General features: G+C 50.8%; 1 protein-coding gene across 1 annotated transcript; it reads right to left on the reverse strand.

Annotated features, from left to right (window-relative positions):
* Window positions 1-3,749: 3,749 nt before the first annotated feature.
* Cfap90 (cilia and flagella associated protein 90) lies at window positions 3,750-21,079 on the reverse strand. The gene is made up of 3 exons (XM_026397063.1): window positions 20,924-21,079; window positions 5,620-5,736; window positions 3,750-3,929 (listed from the first exon to the last, which is right to left on the reverse strand). The coding sequence occupies exons 1-3, from the start codon at window positions 21,077-21,079 to the stop codon at window positions 3,750-3,752; spliced, it is 453 nt and encodes a 150-aa protein (XP_026252848.1).

Consider the following 21,079-nt stretch of genomic DNA (forward strand, 5'->3'; position numbering starts at 1 on the left):
GCTTAGAGTGACCGCATCTCTTATTTCACCTTCTTCTTCCTGTGGTTTGCTCCAAGATTAAAGTGTGTTTTCTGTCATTCTCCATTTTGGCCTGGTTGTTTCGAAGAGCCCTCCGGAAGCCACTACTGAGATACTCTTGGTAATTCGGATGGGGACAGAGTGACACAGATCATTGATGACACTCCCCCTGGAAGGAAGGAAAGTGCTCCGTGCTCTGTGTATCTCATAGTCTGGTTCTAAATTTGGCACCTCTTTAGAATATTTTCAGTGGAAAATGTTTTAAGAGCAAAAAGATTGTACAAGCTACAGAAGCCCCTCTGTCCACCAGGCTCCTGTCTACGGTGACACTGTGTTAGAGCTAGCAGACTCAGACTGCATGGGAAGAGTCTGGGACCAGCTCTGCTGACAAATTAGTCTGAACTGATGGAGATGAGCTGCAGAGCTCCACAGCTGCCCACCACATCTGAGGTGACTCAAGGAGACGGGAGCCAGGGTTCATGCATCTGTCAAGAGAGGAGACCTGGAAGCATTTGGTCTTGCAAACCCACTCTAAAGTATTTTTTTTTCTTTTAACTTTAAAAAAAATATACTTTTCCAAATAGTGAAAAATAGAGCAATGGTGCTTAATCTAATGTTTAAAAGCAAAACTGCAAGTAATGGTCTGGTTAGACAAACTTGGTTTCTTTTTGTAGCTCAGGGCACTAGTCTGTAAGTGGCAGAGGACCCAGATGTAGTTCATTAATGAGGACCTAGACATACATACCCATCTCCAGTCTGGATCCTGGCTCTGATTTTTACTGTCTGTGTGACTTGGAACACGTCACTTAATTCCACTCAGGAATATTTTCCTCCTTGATAGTTCATGGGATCAGGCTGTGATTAGAGGAGCTAATGACTGCAAGGGGGTCTGGCAGGTCCCCGGGCTCCTGCCAGGGTGCTCACAGCACATACCAGCTGCCGTGCCAGGCCTTGGACTCAAATCTCTCCTTCATTACCCAAGTGTGAAGCTAGTGTGTGACTTTTTCAATTTTCTGCCTCTATCAGGAATTTTTTGATCCTCTAATCACAACTCATCCTTGGCCTTAATACACCTAAATCTCCACCAAGGTGACTGAAAAGAAAAATATTGTACAGGCATTTCTCTTCCCTTTAACTGAAATCTGGGCTAAGATACGAAGAGTCTCAGTGAGTTCAAATTGGCCTCATCATTCGCAGTGATGGTCAGGAGAAGCACCTGGTGGACGCTTTTCCCCTTACATTCTCCTTCCTAGGTCACTTTAGCTCACCTGTCCTGGTAAACTCCTACAGCTGAGCAATTCACCGTGCTCTCTCAAACAGTCCCCCACAGATCCACCGAACTTGACTTGGTGGTGAAAAGAACCCAAATTGAGAATCCTCTCCCGAGGCTATATCACTAGTCTGACCAAACAATAGACTTTGAAAGCAGCTGAGGTCCTTGCCAGAGCTCTGTGCATGTGGCCCTGTCCAAGCGGGGTCCCACGCAGCAGCACCGGTGTCACCCACCGGGAGACTTGTTAGAAAGGCAAATTCCCAGGCTCCGCTGAAACTGCTGAATCAGAAATCCACCCCAGCAACATCTGTGCTTCCGTCAGCAAGTCCCCAGATGACTCTGATTAGTCATGCAGCCTGAGACCCCCTGCAGGTTAAAATGAGAAGACAGCTAAGAGCAGCCCAGTCCCTCGTTCAGAGTTATGCAGATGCTCAGAGGCCCAGGAAAGACTAGGGTGGAAAACTGCTGTTTCCGAGATCTCAAGGACAGACACTCCTGGCGGGAGCTCCTTGATCTCTGAGCAGCTGAACACATCTCTGTGAGCAAGATGCCAACCAGAGGACTCATGGTGCACCTCCACCAGCCCATCGCCCACCACTGGTGTCGTGGAAAACCCTGCTCAGAGCTCTCTGCCCCATGTAGGCCTGCCTCACAGGAAGTCTTCTCTCCTGAGTGACACCTTGAGTCCTGCCCCCTTAAGACGCCAGTGTTTAACACATCTGTTGAGAGATGTCGGAGATTTGTGGTCAGTCCTCTAAGTCATTCTTTTCTCCCCCTTGGTGGGCTTTCCTGAGACAGCCCCTCATTCTGCTCTCTTTTGCCCACATACACCCAGCCGGCAGGGAACAAAACTGAACAACAGTGAAAATTTCATAAGTGAAGAGAGTCTGTTACTGTAAGAACACCTTCTCTTGGGTAAGATTGCTTCTCTGGGCCTTCCTTTATTGGCTTTAAGTTGTAAAATCAGAATGCCAATAGAAACACACCATTTCCCATTACTGCCTAATGAATGTGAGATCTTTTGAAACCTTGCCCAATTCCATCCCTGCTTTCTAAGAGTAAGCCATAGGTTAAGGGTGTAGGGTCTGACCTAAATAAAATGAAAATAATTTAGTTTGACATTAACTTATTGAGGTCACTTATACTTTTTATTGAAATCAAGACTGAATAAAAATAATTAGTACGAATTTCTATAATTCACATTCTATATATTTTATGTTATTGTTAATATGGTCTAATGTGCTCAAGGGCATCCCAAATAAGCTATTTATGTTTGTTTGAAAAAAAATGAACATAAAACATTGAAAACATTTTCAAAAAATATAGAAATATTTAGGAGTCATTGAGCCTTGAAATTGCCAGCCATTCAGCATCACATGCCCTTAGAGAACCCTCCTGTCAGACTCAGAACAATAAAACCAAGGGTTGGGGGATCTGCTTTGAAATTAATTAGATCACTTGCCCATTCACTGCCAAACTGAGAAATTTAATAATGGTAGACGAGCTATGATTTCTTTCTTAGGATCTATTAGTTAAAAATACAGCTGATATCTCAGTACTTGAGTGAGTTTCAAATTGTCTTCAAAGTACCAAAGTAAACATTTTCAACTTAGGTTAAAATCAGCTGGCTTCCAAAAAAGAAGATTGTTTAAAATGACAGTCACCGGCTGGGATGTGGCTGCGGCCGAGCTCTTGCCTAGCATGCCAGAGGCCCTGACAGCCGCATGCAGCACAGGTCCTGAGCCCAGCACAGCTCATGACTTCAGTCCAGCAGCTCACTGACACACAAACTGCCCTAGGTTTCAAAACACCACTTTTAAAACGAGGAAATGTAGGTTTAAATACACCAAATGACTTGCTTTAGACCACAGAGTGAAAAAATGCTGCTACCAGGATTTCCTCCAAGTCTGGTGAACACCAAAGTCGGGCATCTCCTGGCCTTTGCCTGCTTCTCCCTCGAGGAGCAACAGCTGGCCACCCATCCGTACTGGGGCTTTTGTTCTCAGTTGTGCAAAGTTCAGTTATTGGAGATCCAGTCCTCTACAAAACTAAAATGCCAGGTGGACAGTGGGATTATTGGTCTCCTCTTGGGGCAAGGCCACTTATTGCCTGAAAAAGTGGCGACCATACCTGTAAGAGCACACCTCTGTGTAACCGCCCACCACGAAGAGCATGCAAAAGTGGGGACCAGTGGACAAAGCCAGCCATCAGCCAGGGACCACGTGCTCCTTTTATTCACATGCTCACAATGTCACAGGCTCCAGAGACATTTACTACAGGATAACTGCAGGGGAAAATCCCCATGCTAGATATGCTCAGGATGTGCTGCAGGTGCCCGCCGGGCACCAGAGCGCCTAGAGGTCCTGAGCAGGAAATGAAGCTCCAGGTGCCGCCCCCTCCCCACCCCCTGCATAGCCTGGGGGCACCCTGGTGAGCTCTACAGGAGACCAGGACGGCTTCAGGCTGGATTGATGTGCCCAAAGCCGGGCTCCTTGAGGCTGGGGATGTCGTTCTTCCGGTAGAAGTCGGCCTCCACGTGGTTCACTCGGTTGTGGTCCCGGTTCAGGGGCTCCACCGGCTGGTGGATGCGCTTCCCGTAGACAGAGGACATCAGCACTCCCACGGGCCTCTCCTGCTCCTGGATGTGGACAGACCTCTTGTTCAGCTTTCCCAGTGCTCATCAGCACAGCTGGCCCACCCATCAGCCTCCCAGGTGCCTGCCCCCACACAGGGCCTCCCCAGCTCCCTAGAGCCTCCTCCACACTGAAGCAGAGGGTCCTCTCAGCCATGTCACACCCTGTCCCCTTCTCTCAGAACCCTCCAAGGTCCTCAAGTCATTCAGAAGAAAAGGCAAGATCCTGCCCCTGGGGCAGGTACCCTGACCTCAGCGTCCTGCTGCTCCTCCGTCCCCTCCCTCCCTGCCTGCTCACCCTGGCCCTCCTGCGGCCAGCCTTTCTCCCTCCCCTCCTCTCCTTCCCCAGCACCACAGCAAAACTCTCCCGCCTCTGGGCCTTTGCTGGTACACAGTTCTTCTTCCTGGTCACATCTCTACCCTGCTTCTGCAGGGCCTTCACTCCACCGAGTCTCACATGCTGCTGTCCCCCCGACCCCTAGATGGCTTTCTTTCCTGCATGCACTATCACCTCCTACACTTCTGCTCACTATTTCTCGGCTTTCTGATTTTTTTCTCTTGGAGGAGTGTCAGCTCTGAGAGGCCAGAGCTTGTGTCCTGTTCCCCTTTTGCTCAGGGACACACACGGGAGACAGCCCCGGGTAAGGAGCCGAGCCTCGCTCTCCTCATGAGAAAGGCACTGCCTTCACCGCCAACTCAGAGCATCAGGGTGGAGGGAAGCAGCAGCAGTGTCCCTGACGTGGTACCTGCACCACCTTACGTCATGTCAAGATAAAACAACTGGAAAACGTGCCGAGGGGAGTATAAAGAAAACACGCAGGCACAATCTTCGACCCACGTGGAGGCCCCCCCGCGGCGTTTCCACTGCAGTTTCTGTGCAAGGTATCAAGGGAAGACCACACTCCCTCAGCACCTTCTTGTGTAAACCCACTGTGCGCAGATCAGACTTTGAAAGACAATGGCAGAGCGCGGAAAGGCTGTGGCAGGGTCCACCTGGAGGCAGACGGGCCTGACCGGGCTGAGGAGGCACAGCCTCTGGCATCCCTCCTGCCAGGATCCCCACCCTCTCACCCTGCAAGACTCGCCAGCTCTGATGGCCACTGGCTGTGCAGCCCACTGCAAGGTAGCTCCTCCCTTTCAGAAACAAAGGTGGGACCACAGAAGGGCACTGCCCAGGGTGTGTGGGCATGGTAGTGTGGTAAGGGAACCTGGGAGAATAGTCTGGAGGGCCTGACTTCACCCCGGGAAGAGTATGGCAGCCAGGCCAGAGGCTGAGCAGAACTGCTCTGGCTGTTGGAAAGAATTCCCTGGGTTTGCTGTACTTAAATTGTTAAATTTCATGCAACCAAACAACAGAATCAGGAAAATGAGTGCACAAACCATGTCACAACAGAAGGACTGGAAAATTAGTTTAGTCTCAGCTGCTTAGCCCGGTAAGATAGGAGAGGCTCAGAAGGGAACATAAAGCAAGTGAATACAATATTAAATAGATGTGGGTACACACAGGCACACACGTGTATGCAAGTCACACATGGACATGCATCTGTGCATATAAACACATGTGAACGTGCATGTAGCACATGCACACATGCAGGGGCACGCATGCTCATGTGTGAGCCCACATGTACACACATGTACACCCATGCACATATTTTTGTTGATCTGTTAATTTGTTTGTGTCCTGTCTTGATCTTACCTCCTCATTGATATGGAGACCCAGACCTTTGGCGTGTTCTCTGTCATCCCGGTGCAATTTCTGGTTATAATCTAAGCGCCTCTTAAAAACACAATCATAGAGGGAAACAATCCCTGTCTGGGAATGAAAAGGGAGAAAGCCACGGGTTATTGGAAGGCTGGGTGCTGGTGCCTGATGGGGCACAGACGCAGGGCTCTCTGATGAAACCTGGAGGAGTGCTGGAGGTCCCAACGTGGGACACGTGGTGGGAAAGTCAGTGCTCCGAGCACAGCCCAGTGTGCCCAGGTGCAGGTGGAATCCCAGGCCCCACCTGCAAGAGTGGGACGCTGAGCACCCCAGGATGAAGCCAGGCTTCTCCATGCCCTTCTCAGTTCTCCTGTGCTTCCTCCCTGCCGGACGAGGCTCCCCAAGTTCCCTTCCCATCTGACTCCATCTCCAGGGCTCAAACCCGTCTCAGTCTACTCAGGCTGCTATAACAGAACACCATGGACTGGGTGCTTTAGGAACCACAGAAATTCACTTCTCAGTTCCAGAGGCTGGAAGCCCAGTGTCTGGGTGCTGCCGACCAGTGTCTGGTGGGGTCTGCTTCTGCTTCTTAGATGGCACCTTCTTACTGTTCCTCCCATGGTAGAAGGGGCACACAAGTGCCCTTGGGCCTCTGTCATAAGGGCACAATCCTGTGCATGAGGGCTCCGTCCTCGCAACCTGATCACCTCCCGAAGGCCCCAGTCCTCATACCAGAACTCTAGGTCAGGTTTGACATAGGTATACGTAGGGGACACAAACACACTATAACAAGACTATTTCTACAGATGTGTGTCTAAGGGTGTGTGTGTGTGTGTGTGTGTGTGTGTTTTCTTCATTTCTACATTTTTTTGTTGTTATTTCCCAAATAATCTATGGTAAGCTTATAATGCTCGAAAACACTACCACCACCTGACTGTCAAAACAATAAGATCAAACAGGACTTATCCTTTAAGTTACCAGATAATTGAATTGTTCTACGTGCAAACCCCTCTCATGAAAGACAAAAATATTTTCTTTAGTCATGTGGTAGCTATAGTACTTTGCAATTCGAATCTATTCTATGTATACTATATGTATATAGACAGACATAACATAAACGTACATATCACATGTTTAAAATGTACTATGTACTCACACACAACTCTGATGGGTGAGAAAGTGACCCCCCTGAATCTGTGATATCTCCAGGTCTTGATCCCAACCAGGCAGTCTTAATCCTTCAGGAATTCAAGAAGTGACTTATCTGGAAAGAGGCCAATCCTGGGCCTCCAGTCTGACGGGCTTCTCTAATCCCTTCACTCCCAAAGGCCCCACCTCTGAACACCCAGTGAAATTGGGGGTACCTTTGATGATGGGGGTTAAATGTCAATACAGGGACCTTCGAGGGAACTGAAACCACATACGAACACTGCGACAGTGGACCACTGTGCTGTGGGGGTGAACACGGAAGGCTCCTCTCCACCTACAGCGTCTACACAGGCCTCCGGACGGGGGAGACTTCTTAGTGTCGGCCTGGGGGCCACCTGAGAGAGATCAATGCCAGGTCACAAGCACCAACTACTAGGAGGCCATACTACACTTCTAACAATGCTCAAAACACAAAGAGACAAAGGCAGCAGCCACTGCAAGAGAAAAATAAGTATTTTCTGTTTTGCTGTTTTTTATAAATCCATATCGTGTGAAATAGGAGTAATTCCTTGAGAGATTTTAATTGCAAAATACCAGGAAACACAGATGCTCTGCTCTGTAATAGCATCTAAACTCCAATTGGTTTTTACTTGAGGCTATAAAGGAATGAAAGAAAAAAAAAAGATTAGTAGTTAAGCCCAGGAAAGATAGACACACTTTGGCTTTGATTAGGTATTGGAAATGGACAGTCACAGAGCTCATTGTGGCTGCCTGCTGCTAATAATATATTTTTTCTTTTCATCCTGATTTTTCAAGGATAGAAAAAAATTCATTTTTACTATGGAATATTCTGAATATGCAAAATTCACCCAAAGAAAAGCAATCTGAGGTTCTACTCACTCCGTGCCCAGCAGCAGTGAGGTGCCTAATAAAGACTGAGACGACCAAGGCTCGCTCTTGATAACTAATTCTGGGACGGGACGGGAGGCAGTGATAGTGATCACTTCTTAGTGTTTTAGGAGAACTGTCTAGAAAGAAAAGAATTGGCCTTTTTTTTTTTTTTTTTTTTTTTTTTCCTGTAAAGCTACACACTATATGAGGTTTCTTTGGTGTAGGGGAAAAAATGACCTAGTATTTTCTTTCTCGTTTGGATGACAGTGATTGCACTGGGACTCTCTTCTAGAGTCCATCCTTCCACCTTCAGGGACTTCTTCCCAGGAAAAGGCCAGGACTCCAGGGCTCCTGAGCTGCTTGAAGCTCCCCAGGGGGAAGACAGTGCAGCCCAAGGTTCCCGGGGTGGGGGCAGGGAGGGGGGATCTGCTTCCCCAGCTGCTAGGGCTGCCTCCCCCTGGTGGTGCTGTCTCCTGACGGAGTACATGGGACAGGAAGTGGCTTTATAAGAGAGAGAGAGAGACCAGAGGAGACCACTGCCCACTCCCTGTCACCTGGGATACCCTACACTGCCTTGGGACTTTGCCAGCAAGAAGGTCATCACCAGGTTTGGACCCTGGGACCTCAGAACTATAAGCTAAATAAATTTCTTTCCTTTAGAGAGTTACCCAGCCTTAGGTATGTCATCACAGTAATGAAAAATGGACTAATGCAACTACTGTGCAAGGTCTATCCTTAACCTTCAGGATAGAAATGGGGAATCCCAACCCTAAAGGAGGCTACAGTTCAAGAATTAAAAAAAGCCCAGGAAGTAAAAACTACTAGGAATGGAATGAGAGAGGTATGTACAAGTACAGGACAGGCAAGGCCTTGTTTGAGTTGGGGTGGGCAGTGGGTGTGACTGTCTGCAGGACAGGGACACACCACGCTGCTGTAGCTACAACTCTGGGAACAGCCTCTCTGGGTACTGCAGGTTGGCTTCTGTAATGGTTTGGATCATAAAAGTCCCCCAAAGGCCTTATGTTACAGGCTGGGTCCCCAGAGTGGCACTACTGGGAGGCAGTCTTAGTCCTTTAGGAATTCAAGAAGTGACTTATCTGGAAACAGGGTCATGGAAGATGAGGTTACACTGCAGCCTCATCCGTCAGGGCTGGTGTTTTTCTGGAAAGGGGAAATTTGGACACAGAGATGTGCATAGAGGGAAGAAGGGTGAAGAGACCAGAGAGAAGGTGCTCCTCAACAAGCCCAGGCACGAGGCAAGAGTCCACTCCCCCCAGGAGCCCTCCCAGGGAAGCCCCTGCCCACACCGCTACTTCAGACTGTGAGCTCCAGAGTTGTGAGGATGCGCTCCTGTTGCTCCATGCCACCAGGTCTGTGGCACTCAGCAGCTCCTGCACACAGGCTTGGTAAGGAGAAGCCATCCTTTGAACAGCTCAGAAGTCAGGTGGGATAAAAATAAAGGTCACTGCCGCAGGCCAAAGTGACATGGACTCTTCAGTCAGAAGCACTTAAGAGCCAGTGTCCAGGGACTCTGTGCATCTTCCTATGGAGGTGACAGTGTCCTGTGCAGTGGGCACTGAGTGGACGCTGATCAGATCCACCCAGCTGACCCCTGCTGGACATTAAGTTTATGGATTAGCCTTGCTTTAACCTGCTCTTTTAGTGGCCTTTTCCTGCTGTGACTAAATGATCCAATCAGCACAACCGTAGAGGAGGACGTGTTTATTTAGGGGCTCACAGTTTCAAAGGTCTTAGTTCATAGAAGGTCAGGTCCATTCCTCAGGTTTCGAGGTGAGGTAGGACATCATGGCAGAAGAGTGTGGCAGAGGGAAGTAGCTCACATGGTGATCAGGAATCAGAGAGAGGCTCCACTCACCAGATGCAAAATATATACCCCATAGGCATGTCCCCAAGGAACCACTTCCTCCAGCCACACCACTTGCCTCCAGTCACCCCTCAGTTAATCCCATCAGGGATTAGTGCACTGATTAGGTTAAGGCATGACCCAAACATTTCTCCTCCAAACCTTCTTGCATTGTCTCACCTGTGAGCTTTTGGGGGACACATCACATCCAAACTGTAACAGCCCCTGAGGGCAGGGGCTGCTTGGCCAGTGCAGGGGGGTGAGTGGAGAAAAGGTGCCAGCTTCCCCCTGTGGCGCTCAGGACCTGCCCTGGAGCTTTGGCCTGTGCAAGTGCCCACTGCCTCCTCCCCGCCTTGGAGGCTGTCTCCGATGTCACACACTCTTGCATGAACCGCAGGAAAACTAGTACCATAGCCCTTCTTTCCCTCCTCCCTTTCAGACCATGGTAAATATAAATGCACCTTCCATGGTCAGTTTAAATGATGTCAGTTCTATGAAGAAGAATCAAGGAAGACAATAGAAATGAGCCCCTTCGTAATAGGACTGTGACGGGAGCAATGCCACGTGCTCAGCCAACACTTCCTCTTCTAGAACAACCCGAGAGGCAATTCCCGGTTTCCCTATAGTCATGCTGCTCTGGGAGCATGTGTGCAGACGTGGCTAGACGGGTCCACACAACCTGCTGAACTCCTGCAGGCTCTCTTTCTTCCCTCACTGTCTGGAGAATTCGGAGCACGAAACACAGTGTTCCAGAGTCCCAGGCCCTGGCAATAGAAGGAGGGAGACTGGTTCCCATGTCATTGCCACCTGGGGAAACACACGTGATAAACTGTAGGTGAGGAAGAAATAGGCTTCTCATATGCGTCCATTAGTATTAGCAGTAGTAGTACTAGGACTTGAACCCAGGGTGCTTTACTACGACCTAATCCCCAGCACTTTTTACTCTTTATTTTGAGGAAAGATCTGGCTAAGTTGTGAAGGCTGACCTTGAACTGGCCATCCTCCTGCCTCAGCCTCCTGTGTTGCTCCGGCGACAGATGTGTACCCCTGCATCCAGCACCTTATCATGTAGAGTCCAGTGGTGCAGCTGTGCTTAATCACCCCCTGCTGGAGAAAAAGCCCAGTCCACAGTGGGTGCTGATGCTGTGGTGGAATTACTCCCCATGACCAGTTGCAGGCTGGCAATTAAGCAGAGGTCAGAAGCCATGCTGAAGATGGGCTCTTGTGAATCCGGAAACACAGCTCGGGCACTCCTCCGCTGGGTCAGCCTCTGAGGGCTCAGGGTCTGCGGGCTGCTGGCCCTTGTTGACTAACACAGAAATCAACCTCGGGGTGGGCGATGCCCATCTCCTCCTTTCACTATCCACAGCACCGTGACCGCCTCATCTTGAGCATTTCAGTCCAGTCAAACTGTCCGGGGTTGTAGGAACCACTTTTAAAACTGACAATTCCCAAGGGAATCCAGCGCAGTCTTGTTTGATTCATAAGAGCCTCGTCTTCCTTCTGAATCCAGAACACTGCCTGGGGGTGCGGGAATGTGTGAGGCTCAGTGAGGTTGTTTTCATCAAGTTTAGCAACATTTGAATTTATATCTCCTGGGCTGCGGCGTGTCGAGGACAGAACGTGACCATTCTCGAGGGGGCGATGCTCCCCTGTTCTCTGTGGTCTGTCTGTGGCAAAGATTCTGTTTCTTCTTCCAGTACCTGAATATTGTCCTTTGGGAAATTTTATAGATTTTCTGATAATCTGAATGTTTTACCCTTGAAGTCTGCAGAACTCCCTGACGTGCGTGTGTTTCCCACTGTGGTGTGCTCCAAGGCTTGCCTCAGTATTGGGGACGGAGACGTGGGAATTGTGGAGCTCTTCCACAATTTGCTCTTCCATGGACTCCAGTGCCCACCACGCCCTCTCCCCAGCATTTCCCATCACACCCCGCGTGTGAAACTCTCACCCCGTCTTCTCTGGGTCAAACCTACTGGGGAAAATGCTCTTTCTTTTCTCATGTCATTTGCTGGTTATTCCAACACCTGCAGCGGTTGGATGTGCCTCATGGGTTAGTCAGGTTTTCATCACGTGACGAAAGCCCCCGAGAGAAAACAACGTAAAGGAGGGAGGGATCATTTCAACTCACTGGTTCAGAGGTTTCACTACCGTCAGAGGGGTCCGTTGATTTGGGCATGAAGTAAGGCAGAGTATCTTGGTGGTGGGGCAGGGCAGGGGACAGCTGCTCAGGTCAGGGCAGCCAGAAAGCAGAAAGGGAAGGGGCTGGGGCGTAGCCAGGAACAGAGTCACCCTTACAGGGAATGACCCAGTGGCCCACCTCTTCCACTAGATCCCACCTCTTTCCACATCTCCCAATGACGCCATCACGTTAAGAATCCATCAATGGATTAATCCACTGATGACATCACAGCCCTTATGGCCCAACGACTACCTAAAAACCCCACCTCTGAATATTGCTGCACTAGGGACCAAGCCTTCAACACAGGAACCTTTGGGGTCTTTCTATATCCAAACCATAACAAAGAGTCATGGGTAGGGAACATGTTCCCCAGGATGGCAGTAATGGAAGATAGAATGACATCTTTAAGAGGGGGGCCTGGATGAAGGTTCTGTGTCACCAGGGCAGGCTTTCAGAGGGGACTGTAGGACCCCAGTCTTGCTCTCTGCTTCCTGGCTTGAGATGTGACCATTTGCTCTGACTTGTGTTCTCCCCATTTCTACCCAATCCATGAGGAAATACAGCAAGAGGGATCCTTACCACAGCCCTGCTCTGCTGTTTTGACTTTCAGCTTTCAAACTTGTGAGCTAAATAAACCTCTGTGTCAGCTGTTTTGTTATAGTAATGAAAAGCTGCCTAATGCAATCCCTTAAAGGGGGGTGAATTTAAACACGACTAACATATTCTGTTCAATGAAAAGAACAAGCTGCAAATATATATGTACTTATTTATGTGATCTGCATGTGAATGTGTTCTTGTAAAAAATGTTAGACACATCAGTGCACAGATGTACACAATGGCACGACACAGTGTACCTGCTCATACAGGTGCTACGATGGGTAGGAACACTTCATCTCCCCAGGGAAGCAGACGCCTGCCTCCTGCTCACTCATTCTTCCCTCATTGCTGGGTTTGCAAGGGAAACTGAACCCTGAACTCAGGCCCAGCTGCCCTTCCTGAGGATCTGCCCACCCAGGAGGAAGACATTCATGCACTCTGCTGCCTTGGGTTTCCCAGGGGCAGGACCTGGGCAATAAAAATGCAACTAGCATAGAATGAGAGAAGCACTTACCCAGTTACTTTCCCCAGGGGGAGAGCGAAGCCCAGGGCAACCAAAACGGCAGAAAACCCACACAGAGGCTACTGCTGAGTCCAGGAAGCCGGTCTTCCAGACAGCAGGTGGCTTGTGCCTGTGTCTGAAGACTTTGCTTTCCCGTGTACTCACTCCTCATTCATTCCTGCAGCAGGTACTCCCAGCGCATGAGGGGGGGGGGCACAGATTGCTGAGGAGAGGCAGTGATGGAAAGGATCCCCGCCCTCGTGCAGCCCATCTAAAGTGGGAGAAAAACAACAGCAGCAAGAAAGCTAAGTGAAATGCTTAGTAGGTCGGACACCAGTAGGTGCCAAGGAGAAAAACTGGCTTGGAGAAGGGCAGGAGCTGCGTGGGGAGGAGTCGGCTTCCTGCTGCTCTTGAGGGCTCCATTGGGGGGGGCTGGGGGGGCGGGGCTGCTGCACAGCAGAGAGAAAGCGCCTGGACTTTAACAGGTGACCAGTGACAGCACTGAGTTCCCCGCCTTCACTTGTGGCAAATGTGCTGACCAAAGTAAAGAGGAGCCACGGGGGCCCAGGTGTCGGGGAACAGACAGATGTGAATAGTGGGGACATGAAGTAAAGGGAATGATTCTGTAAAATGGCCCACCATGCTGACCCCCACATCCTTTCTTTCCCAAGAAGCAATTTCCCGGCCCTGCCTGGCCTCATGAACAGGCTGAGTCCCATTCCTCAGCATACTACCTGCCGGGAATAGTGTCAATAAGAAAAACCCAAGTTACCCAGAAGGAAGAGACTTTGTGACCCTTTTCACAGTCCACCTCCTGAAATTCTGGAAGATAAGGATGATTCCACCCAACCATGAAATCCACAAGAATTTATGGGTTAAGAATCCAGTAAGAACTGGTCAGCTTGGGCCAAGGCGACCTAGACTTGTCATGGCAGGGACTTCAAAATCTGACATCATCCTGCTATCAGCCAAGTCAAGAGGTGGACCTGGGCAGGACTCTCTGGGAATTTCTCTGGGATCCCCAATGAAACTGGAGTGCAGGAGAGGCATTTTGTCCCTCTCCTTTCTGAAGGGACCCACTGTCTCCCTTGAGAGTGTCCCTTTCCCTTTTTCTATCCCTTCAATAACTCATATACCTGTTACTCTGAGCTGACTTCTTTCTGAATCGATTGCCAAGAATCAGGGTTTCAACGGGTGGGTCTTCATGCTGCCTCAGTGTCTCTGAAGGCTCCATTGCAAGGGGAACTCATACTGAGCACCTGCTGTATACACCTACTGCCCTGGACAGTAGGCCTCCACCCGTCTATTCATCAAGTGCGTGCTGGCTGCCCTGGGCAAGGGAACTGCAGTCACCAGAAGACGGAGTTCTTCACAGAAGGCCGGGTCCGCCCTGGCTTCCACGCCTTTCCCACAGTGCAGAATCCCCCCAGCTAATCCCACCAAAGCTCCAGGGCCGTACAGTAAACCTCCCTCAACACAGAGCCTCCCACAGTCCACCCCGGCACAGGACAGCATATTCTAAAACTGCTTAGCCTTTTTTTTTTTTTAATGTAATTCCCAGACTTTAAGGAATTTAATCAAAACCTTCACAGAAGGGCATTCTCCTTTGACTCGCCTCTTCCATTTCAGTAGCAAAAATGCTGCACAAGGCAGAGAAAGAAAAAAGTAATTTAAAAACGCCATTGAACTGATCTGCTTTGCTGCCACTGGAACCATATTTCACAGGAAGACGCCTGCTGCTAACGCTCCCCAGGGAGCAGCACTGGAGTCCACCACGTTTCAGCTGGCAGCTGAGAGGACAGATTTGTCTTCCAATTCAGGGGCATTACCAGGGCTTTAAATTCGTGTGCAGCTTTCAGGGGTGCACTGTGAGGGCTCCCTGGGGCGGCCGCGTTGGAGGATTAGGAGCCATCAGATGGAGGCTCTAGGATTCTGCCCTCACCCGTGTTAGTCTCGGACAGTGAGGGGAGGTCAGTGAAATAAGAGGTTGGCCCCTGGGCCCAGCACTTAGTAGAAGGGAACAGTCACAAACAAAGCAAGGTCACAGCAGCTAAAATACGACAAGCTTACTCTGTGACATTTTGCACCTACTAAGTGATTCTTGAAAAGCTCTATGAGGTTGACACCATCTGTTTTGTGGCTGATTTGTTAGTCAGCTTTTCATTGCTGTGACCAAAACACCTAACGGTAAAAACTTAGAGGAGGAAAAGATTATTGTGGGCTCATGATTTCAGAGGTTCAGTCCATGGTTGGCTGATTCCATTGCTCTGGGCCAGAGTAAGACAGAACATCATGGTGGAAAGGCGTGGCAGAGGGAAGCTGCCATTGTGTCAGAAACCGAGAGAGCGGGAAAGCCAGGAGCCTGGGACAAAATATATAATCCCCAAGGTCCCGCCCCCAGTGACCTACTTCCTCCAGCCATGCCCACCTGCCTATGTTATCACCCAGTAGTCCTGATTATTAATCCACCAATGGATTAATCCATTGATGAGGTTACCACTTTCATAATCTAATCATTGAACCTCTGAAATCATGAGCCCCAAATAATCTGAACATTCCTGCACTATCTAACACATGAGCTTTCCAGGGGACAATAGGCCATAACAGATGGATAAAGTGAGAGTGTTTGGGAAGTTGGTTAGTCCACATAGCTAGTAAACGTGGAGCCACGATATTTGCAGGACTCCACAGCCTGTATTACTAACCACTACATGACCCCATCAGTTTACATAGTCATTAACTGTCTCAGTCCATTCCAGTTGCTATAACAAAATATCATAGAGTGGGTGGCTACACACAAGAGATATTTATTTCCCACAGTTCTGGAGTTTGGGAAGTGTAAGATCAAAGTGTTGGCAGATTCAGTGTCTGGTGAGGGGCTGCTTCCTGGTTCACAATGGTGCTTTCTTGCTGTGTCCTCACATGGCAGAAGGGGCAAGGGATCTCCAGGACTATCCCAAGCATGAGGGTTCAAACTTCCTGATCTGAGTGTCTACCAAAGGCCCTGCCTCCTAATGCTGTCACTTTGAGGGTTAGGATTTCTACATATGGATTTGCATGTAGGGAACACAGCTTCACACCTTAGGACGGACTTGAGTCCTGATTCTGCAATGTTCCCGCTCAGCTTGAGTAGAGCCTGAGATGGTTTTAGGTGCAGTTGCTTTCTCAAGAAGCCTGTGGCACAGAATTCACTTTCTTTACTCTAAATGTTCTGATAATCAGAATCCTGCAGCTAACTAAATACCAGTTCATATAATCTTGAGGAGTGGTAGCCAGCTTGTCAAAGGGCTGGAACATGTCTTTTGTTGTTCTTGTGCTTTTATAACCCTTTATTTAGGTGTTAATATTCTGCTGCATAACTTTCATGTGATACTAAAGAATTCAGGGCTTGAATTTTTTGTTGTTGTTGTTGTTGTTTTTTTCTGTGACCCCATCTAGCAAAACTGTGCTAAGAAAATTCCCCCAAGATTCACTTGGTATTGATTTGTTCTTCATGCCATCCCTAGCTCCCCGAATGCAGTAATACAACAGAGCAGAGGGTGGGGAACTCCCCGAATGCAGTAATATAACAGAGCAGACCGTGGGGAACTTTTTCTGTAAAGGAACAGTTACTAATTGTTTCAGGCTTTGCAGGTCACATGGTTTCTGTCCAAAATTATTCAACTTGGTGCAATAGTCAAATAAGCATGAGGCTGTGTTCTGATAAATCTTTATTTGAAACAGGAAGTAGAGCAGATTCCAACCTTTGAGCCTTAGTGTGCCAACCCCCGAATTAAAGGCACACACTTCCTGGTTTACTTCTGATTTTCCAAGTGACAAGGCCCCAGTCACTTCACCCCTTACTTTGAACTCAGGAAGGTGAAACCATTTATTAGACTGTTAAATTTAAGAAGAATATGCTGGGCCTCCCTCCTCAATTTTGCCTTTTCCCTTGGCCACATCTGTCCATAGGAACTGGTGTCCTGCTCTGGGGTCCCTAGCTGCTGTGGCTGAGTGGATAAATCAGCCCAACTCTAGCCAGTTCTGAGCTGCAGTGTCTTCACATCCATGTGCCCAGAGTCCTGCAACCGGGCTCTCATCTCTGACAAACATACATCTCGTCCCTCATGTGTTTGGTCTTTTTTCATAGTTCTTCACAGCATTGAAGTGGCATTTGACAGAACCCCTCAGAATAGTGTGTTCTTGCCGAAGTCTGGCTGGGCACAAAATCATGAGCCACTTAAGCAGGAACAAACTTTATTTTTGAAACTCCCGCCAATGCCCTGTATGCTCCCGGGAAATATGACGACCGACACACGTGGCATTCTCCCAGACACACACCAACAGGAAATCCCTCCTCCGGAATTCCCTCCTACCGCACTTCCCCAACCAATGGGAACTCTCCAGGAGTCCCATAGCAGGCCAAGGTGGACAGCAGGGGTCTAATATCCATATGAATGCAAATCTTAACATAATCATATCATCTGAATGGCTTGCTAGTCACCTTTCAACCAAAAATGCCATGCATCGTTTTTTACTTGGCTATGGCTCTTAGCATATTCTGAATTTTTACTTTATATCCAAAAGCCAGACCAATTTTTTATTCTCTTGAAAAACAGCTTAGATCTTGAGACATCAAGACTCTTCACCTTCTTGGCTATTTACCTCATATTGTGTATTAATGTTATTCATTAATCATAAATTAATTGGCTATCATACAGTCATTGCATTCTTAAAAGGCAAAAATATATTTAACAAGTGAAATTATTTACATATAACAGTTCTTTTTAAACATTGTTCTGGGGGGGCTGGGGCTGTGGCTCAGTGGTAGAGTGCTTATCTAGCACAGGTGAGGCACCATATAAAAAATAAATAAAGATATTGTGTCCATCTACAACTAAAATATATTCTAAAAAAGCCACTATTTGGGGGAGTGAAACTGAGATCCATGGTGGCCTTGAGGCTGGGAATCACAGCTCTAAACCCTAGAAGAGTCAGCAACAGGACTGTAAGGACAGATTTGATGGCAAATACCTACTATGTTCTACCTGTCTGTCCTTCCACATGGCTTCCACATGGCTCAAAGGCAAGCAGAGGAGCTACCATTACAAGAGATGCTCTCAGGTGCAGGCTGGGCCTATGGTTGCTGTCCTGGTGTGCTACGGCTACAGGAAGCACTGTACACTGGAAGCTTCAACAACAGAAATGTATTGCCTCACAGTTCAGGCAACCCGAGGTGTGGGAGGGAGGTGTTGGCAGGGTTGGCAGAGGCTGTGTGGGAAGCCCTGTTGAACCCTCCTTCTGTGGCCTGTACATGGCCTCTGCTCATATCCCTTCACCTTATCTCCCTCTGTGCATGTTTGGTCTCAGTCCCAATTTCCCGTTTTCATAATGACGCATCATAGGTCTGTAGGGTCTACCTCAATGATGTCACTTAAATTTGATTACCTCTGTAGAATCCCATCTCCAAATCAGGTACCAGGGATTAGGACTCCACGGAGATTGTAGGCGACATCCTTCAACCCCTAAAACCAGGAACAGCTGTTTCTGTCTGGAAGGCTAAGTTCCATGGTGGACCCTGACACTTTATGTGTGTGAAAATATGCCAGTGTGCGCAGACCTAATTTGGATGAAATTTATTTGGGCTCTGGGACTGTGGGTGGGATGGAGGAAAGGAATAATGTGTTTTGAGGGAACACCTAAAACTGAATGAGTGAATGACCTTCCTACCGCACACCTGGTTAATGATACCCCTCTTTTGGGCCACCAGGATAGCAGAGATAAGGAATGCCAGGTGCTGAGCTATCTCTGCAGGCTGAGGTCCCAACCAATGTCCCTTTTCAATAATGACACCCTGCATCCTGTATCCTGAGTAATAAAACCCTGGAGACATTTAGCACCCATGAGAAGAAAGGAATAGATGGCCGCTGACAAGGTCTGAATTTGCTGCTGTTGCTGTGTGGCCTTAGACCTGTGGAGCCTTTCACTAGGCATGTGGAGTTTGGGGCCAGGAAAGAACATGATGCCAGTCCAGCTCTCAGCAGGCTGTTGGCTAGATCGCCCACTTGTTTTGGGGGGCGGGACATGCAGGTGGCAGGAGGTTCCCATGCTCTGGACCCTGTAGGCATTGTCCCTGGGTCAAGGACTTGTTTCCACTGCTATTCTGGACCCACCTGCCACAAACAGACCCTAGTCACAGATTTTAGGGGTCCAGACGCCTAGCAGCTTTCTCCCTTCCTGGAAAAGCACCCTTGGCTAACTCACCCTTGGCTAACTCAGTGAGGATCCTTCATTCACATCCCTCCACGCCCCTCCACCCCACTCCTAGTCCTGGCTGGGAACATCCCCTCACACACCAGGTCCTGTCTCTGTCCAACTTCCTCCCCAAGGGACTTCATCTTACACTGATGGTCCTGTAGCCACACTCTTTGGGGTTCACCTGCCTGGAGGAGGAACAACCTCCCTCTCCTGCCCATTAACAGACAGCCCTCTGGGTCTCAGCAAGCCCTGCAAGGCACCGCCCTTCGGTGAAGCCCCGCCCCCGGCGCCCCACCCACTGGCCCTGACCACAAAGCCCCGCTCCTCCTGGGCCCTGATCCCCAGGGCAATGCAGCTTGCCCTCTGCACCACCAGAGGACCAGGGGAGAGCGCAGCCCCAACGCTGCCCACAGGGCGACTGTGCCTCAAGGATATCTCCTTGGCTGTGATCTCGCTCCCAAGGCTCCAATGCTACTGTGAAGCCCCCGCCCAGATGCCGGCAGTGAAGCGCCACTCCAGGGCCCTCCTCTGTAGTCAAGCCAGGTCCCCCTCACCACTTCCTCAGCAGCGAAACCCCTCCTGAGGGCCCCTTCCAGACCTAGAGTTCCCGCTCTCTGATCCTGAAGACCCACCCCAAACCCCTCCCCGGCAGTAAAGCCCACCTGGGTCACCTCCTCAGCAGTGACGTCCCGCACCGGGACCCGCCCAGCTGTGAGCCCCGCCCCTCGCTCCTCAGCGGTGACGCCCCGCTCCAGGCCCCTGCCCAGCTGTGAAACCACGCCCCAGGCACCCGCCCCAGCTGTAACGCCCCATCCCGGGACCCCGCCCAGCTGTGAAACCCCGCCCAGCTGTGAAACCCCGCCCCCGGACCGCGCCCAGCTGCGAAGCCCCGCCCCCGGACCGCGCCCAGCTGCGAAGCCCCGCCCCCGGACCGCGCCCAGCTGTGAAGCCCCGCCCAACCGTGAAGTCCCACCTCAGGCCCCCGACCAAGCTGTAACGCCCCACCCTGGGCCTATCCTCAGCAGTGGCGCCCCGCCCCAGGCCCCCGCCTAGCTGTGAAGCCCCGCCCTGGGCCTTTCCTCAACAGTGACGCCCCACCCTGGGCCTATCCTCAGCAGTGACGCCCCGCCCCAGGCCCCCGCCTAGCTGTGAAGCCCCGCCCTGGGCCTTTCCTCAGCAGTGACGCCCCGCCCCAGGCCCCCGCCTAGCTGTGAAGCCCCGCCCTGGTCCTATCCTCAGCAGTGACGCCCCGCCCCAGGCCCCCGCCTAGCTGTGAAGCCCCGCCCTGGGCCTTTCCTCAGCAGTGACGCCCCGCCCCAGGCCCCCGCCTAGCTGTGAAGCCCCGCCCTGGGCCTATCCTCAGCAGTGACGCCCCGCCCCAGGCCCCCGCCTAGCTGTGAAGCCCCGCCCTGGGCCTTTCCTCAGCAGTGACGCCCCGCCCCAGGCCCCCGCCTAGCTGTGAAGCCCCGCCCTGGGCCTATCCTCAGCAGTGACGCCCCGCCCCAGGCCCCCGCCTAGCTGTGAAGCCCCGCCCTGGGCCTTTCCTCAGCAGTGACGCCCCGCCCCAGGCCCCCGCCCATCTGTGAAGCCCCGCACTGGGCCTTTCCTCAGCAGTGACACTCCGCCTCAGGCCCCCGCCCAGCTGTGAAGCCCCGCCCTGGGCCCTTAGCAGTGACGCCCCGCCCCAGGCCCGCTCCACAGACGTGAAGCCCCACCCCAGGGCTCTTCTTAGCAGTGAAGCCCGCCCCGGGTCCCCGCCCCAGCCCGCTCCCTGGGGTGAAGCCCCGCCCCAGGCCCCGCCCAGCGGTGAAGCCCCGCCCCGGCCTCGCGGGGACTGTGCGCCGGGCGCCCGCCCTGCTCTGCCGCTAGCGCTCACCTGGCTCGGGCGGTAGTAGTAGCTGTACTCCTTAGGGTCCTGGCGCCTCGGCGGGACATAGCTGAAGGAGGACAGCGCGGAGATTGGCGGCGGCCGGGGCTCGCCCCGCAGCGTGGCGGCGGTGATCTCCTCGTCCTCCTCGTCGCTCCCATCCAT

Source organism: Urocitellus parryii, chromosome 1, assembly GCF_045843805.1.
Source record: "Urocitellus parryii isolate mUroPar1 chromosome 1, mUroPar1.hap1, whole genome shotgun sequence".
In the NCBI taxonomy this organism is placed as follows: domain Eukaryota; kingdom Metazoa; phylum Chordata; class Mammalia; order Rodentia; family Sciuridae; genus Urocitellus; species Urocitellus parryii.

Coding starts and splice junctions, on each gene's coding strand:
- Cfap90 (XM_026397063.1), bottom strand. CDS start 21,079: ATGGATGGGAGCGACGAGGAGGACGAGGAGATCACCGCCGCCACGCTG. Junction 5,737..20,923: donor ACTACTACCGCCCGAGCCAG/GTGAGCGCTAGC, acceptor TTTCATTCCCAG/ACAGGGATTGTTTCCCTCTA. Junction 3,930..5,619: donor GTCTCCATATCAATGAGGAG/GTAAGATCAAGA, acceptor GTCCACATCCAG/GAGCAGGAGAGGCCCGTGGG.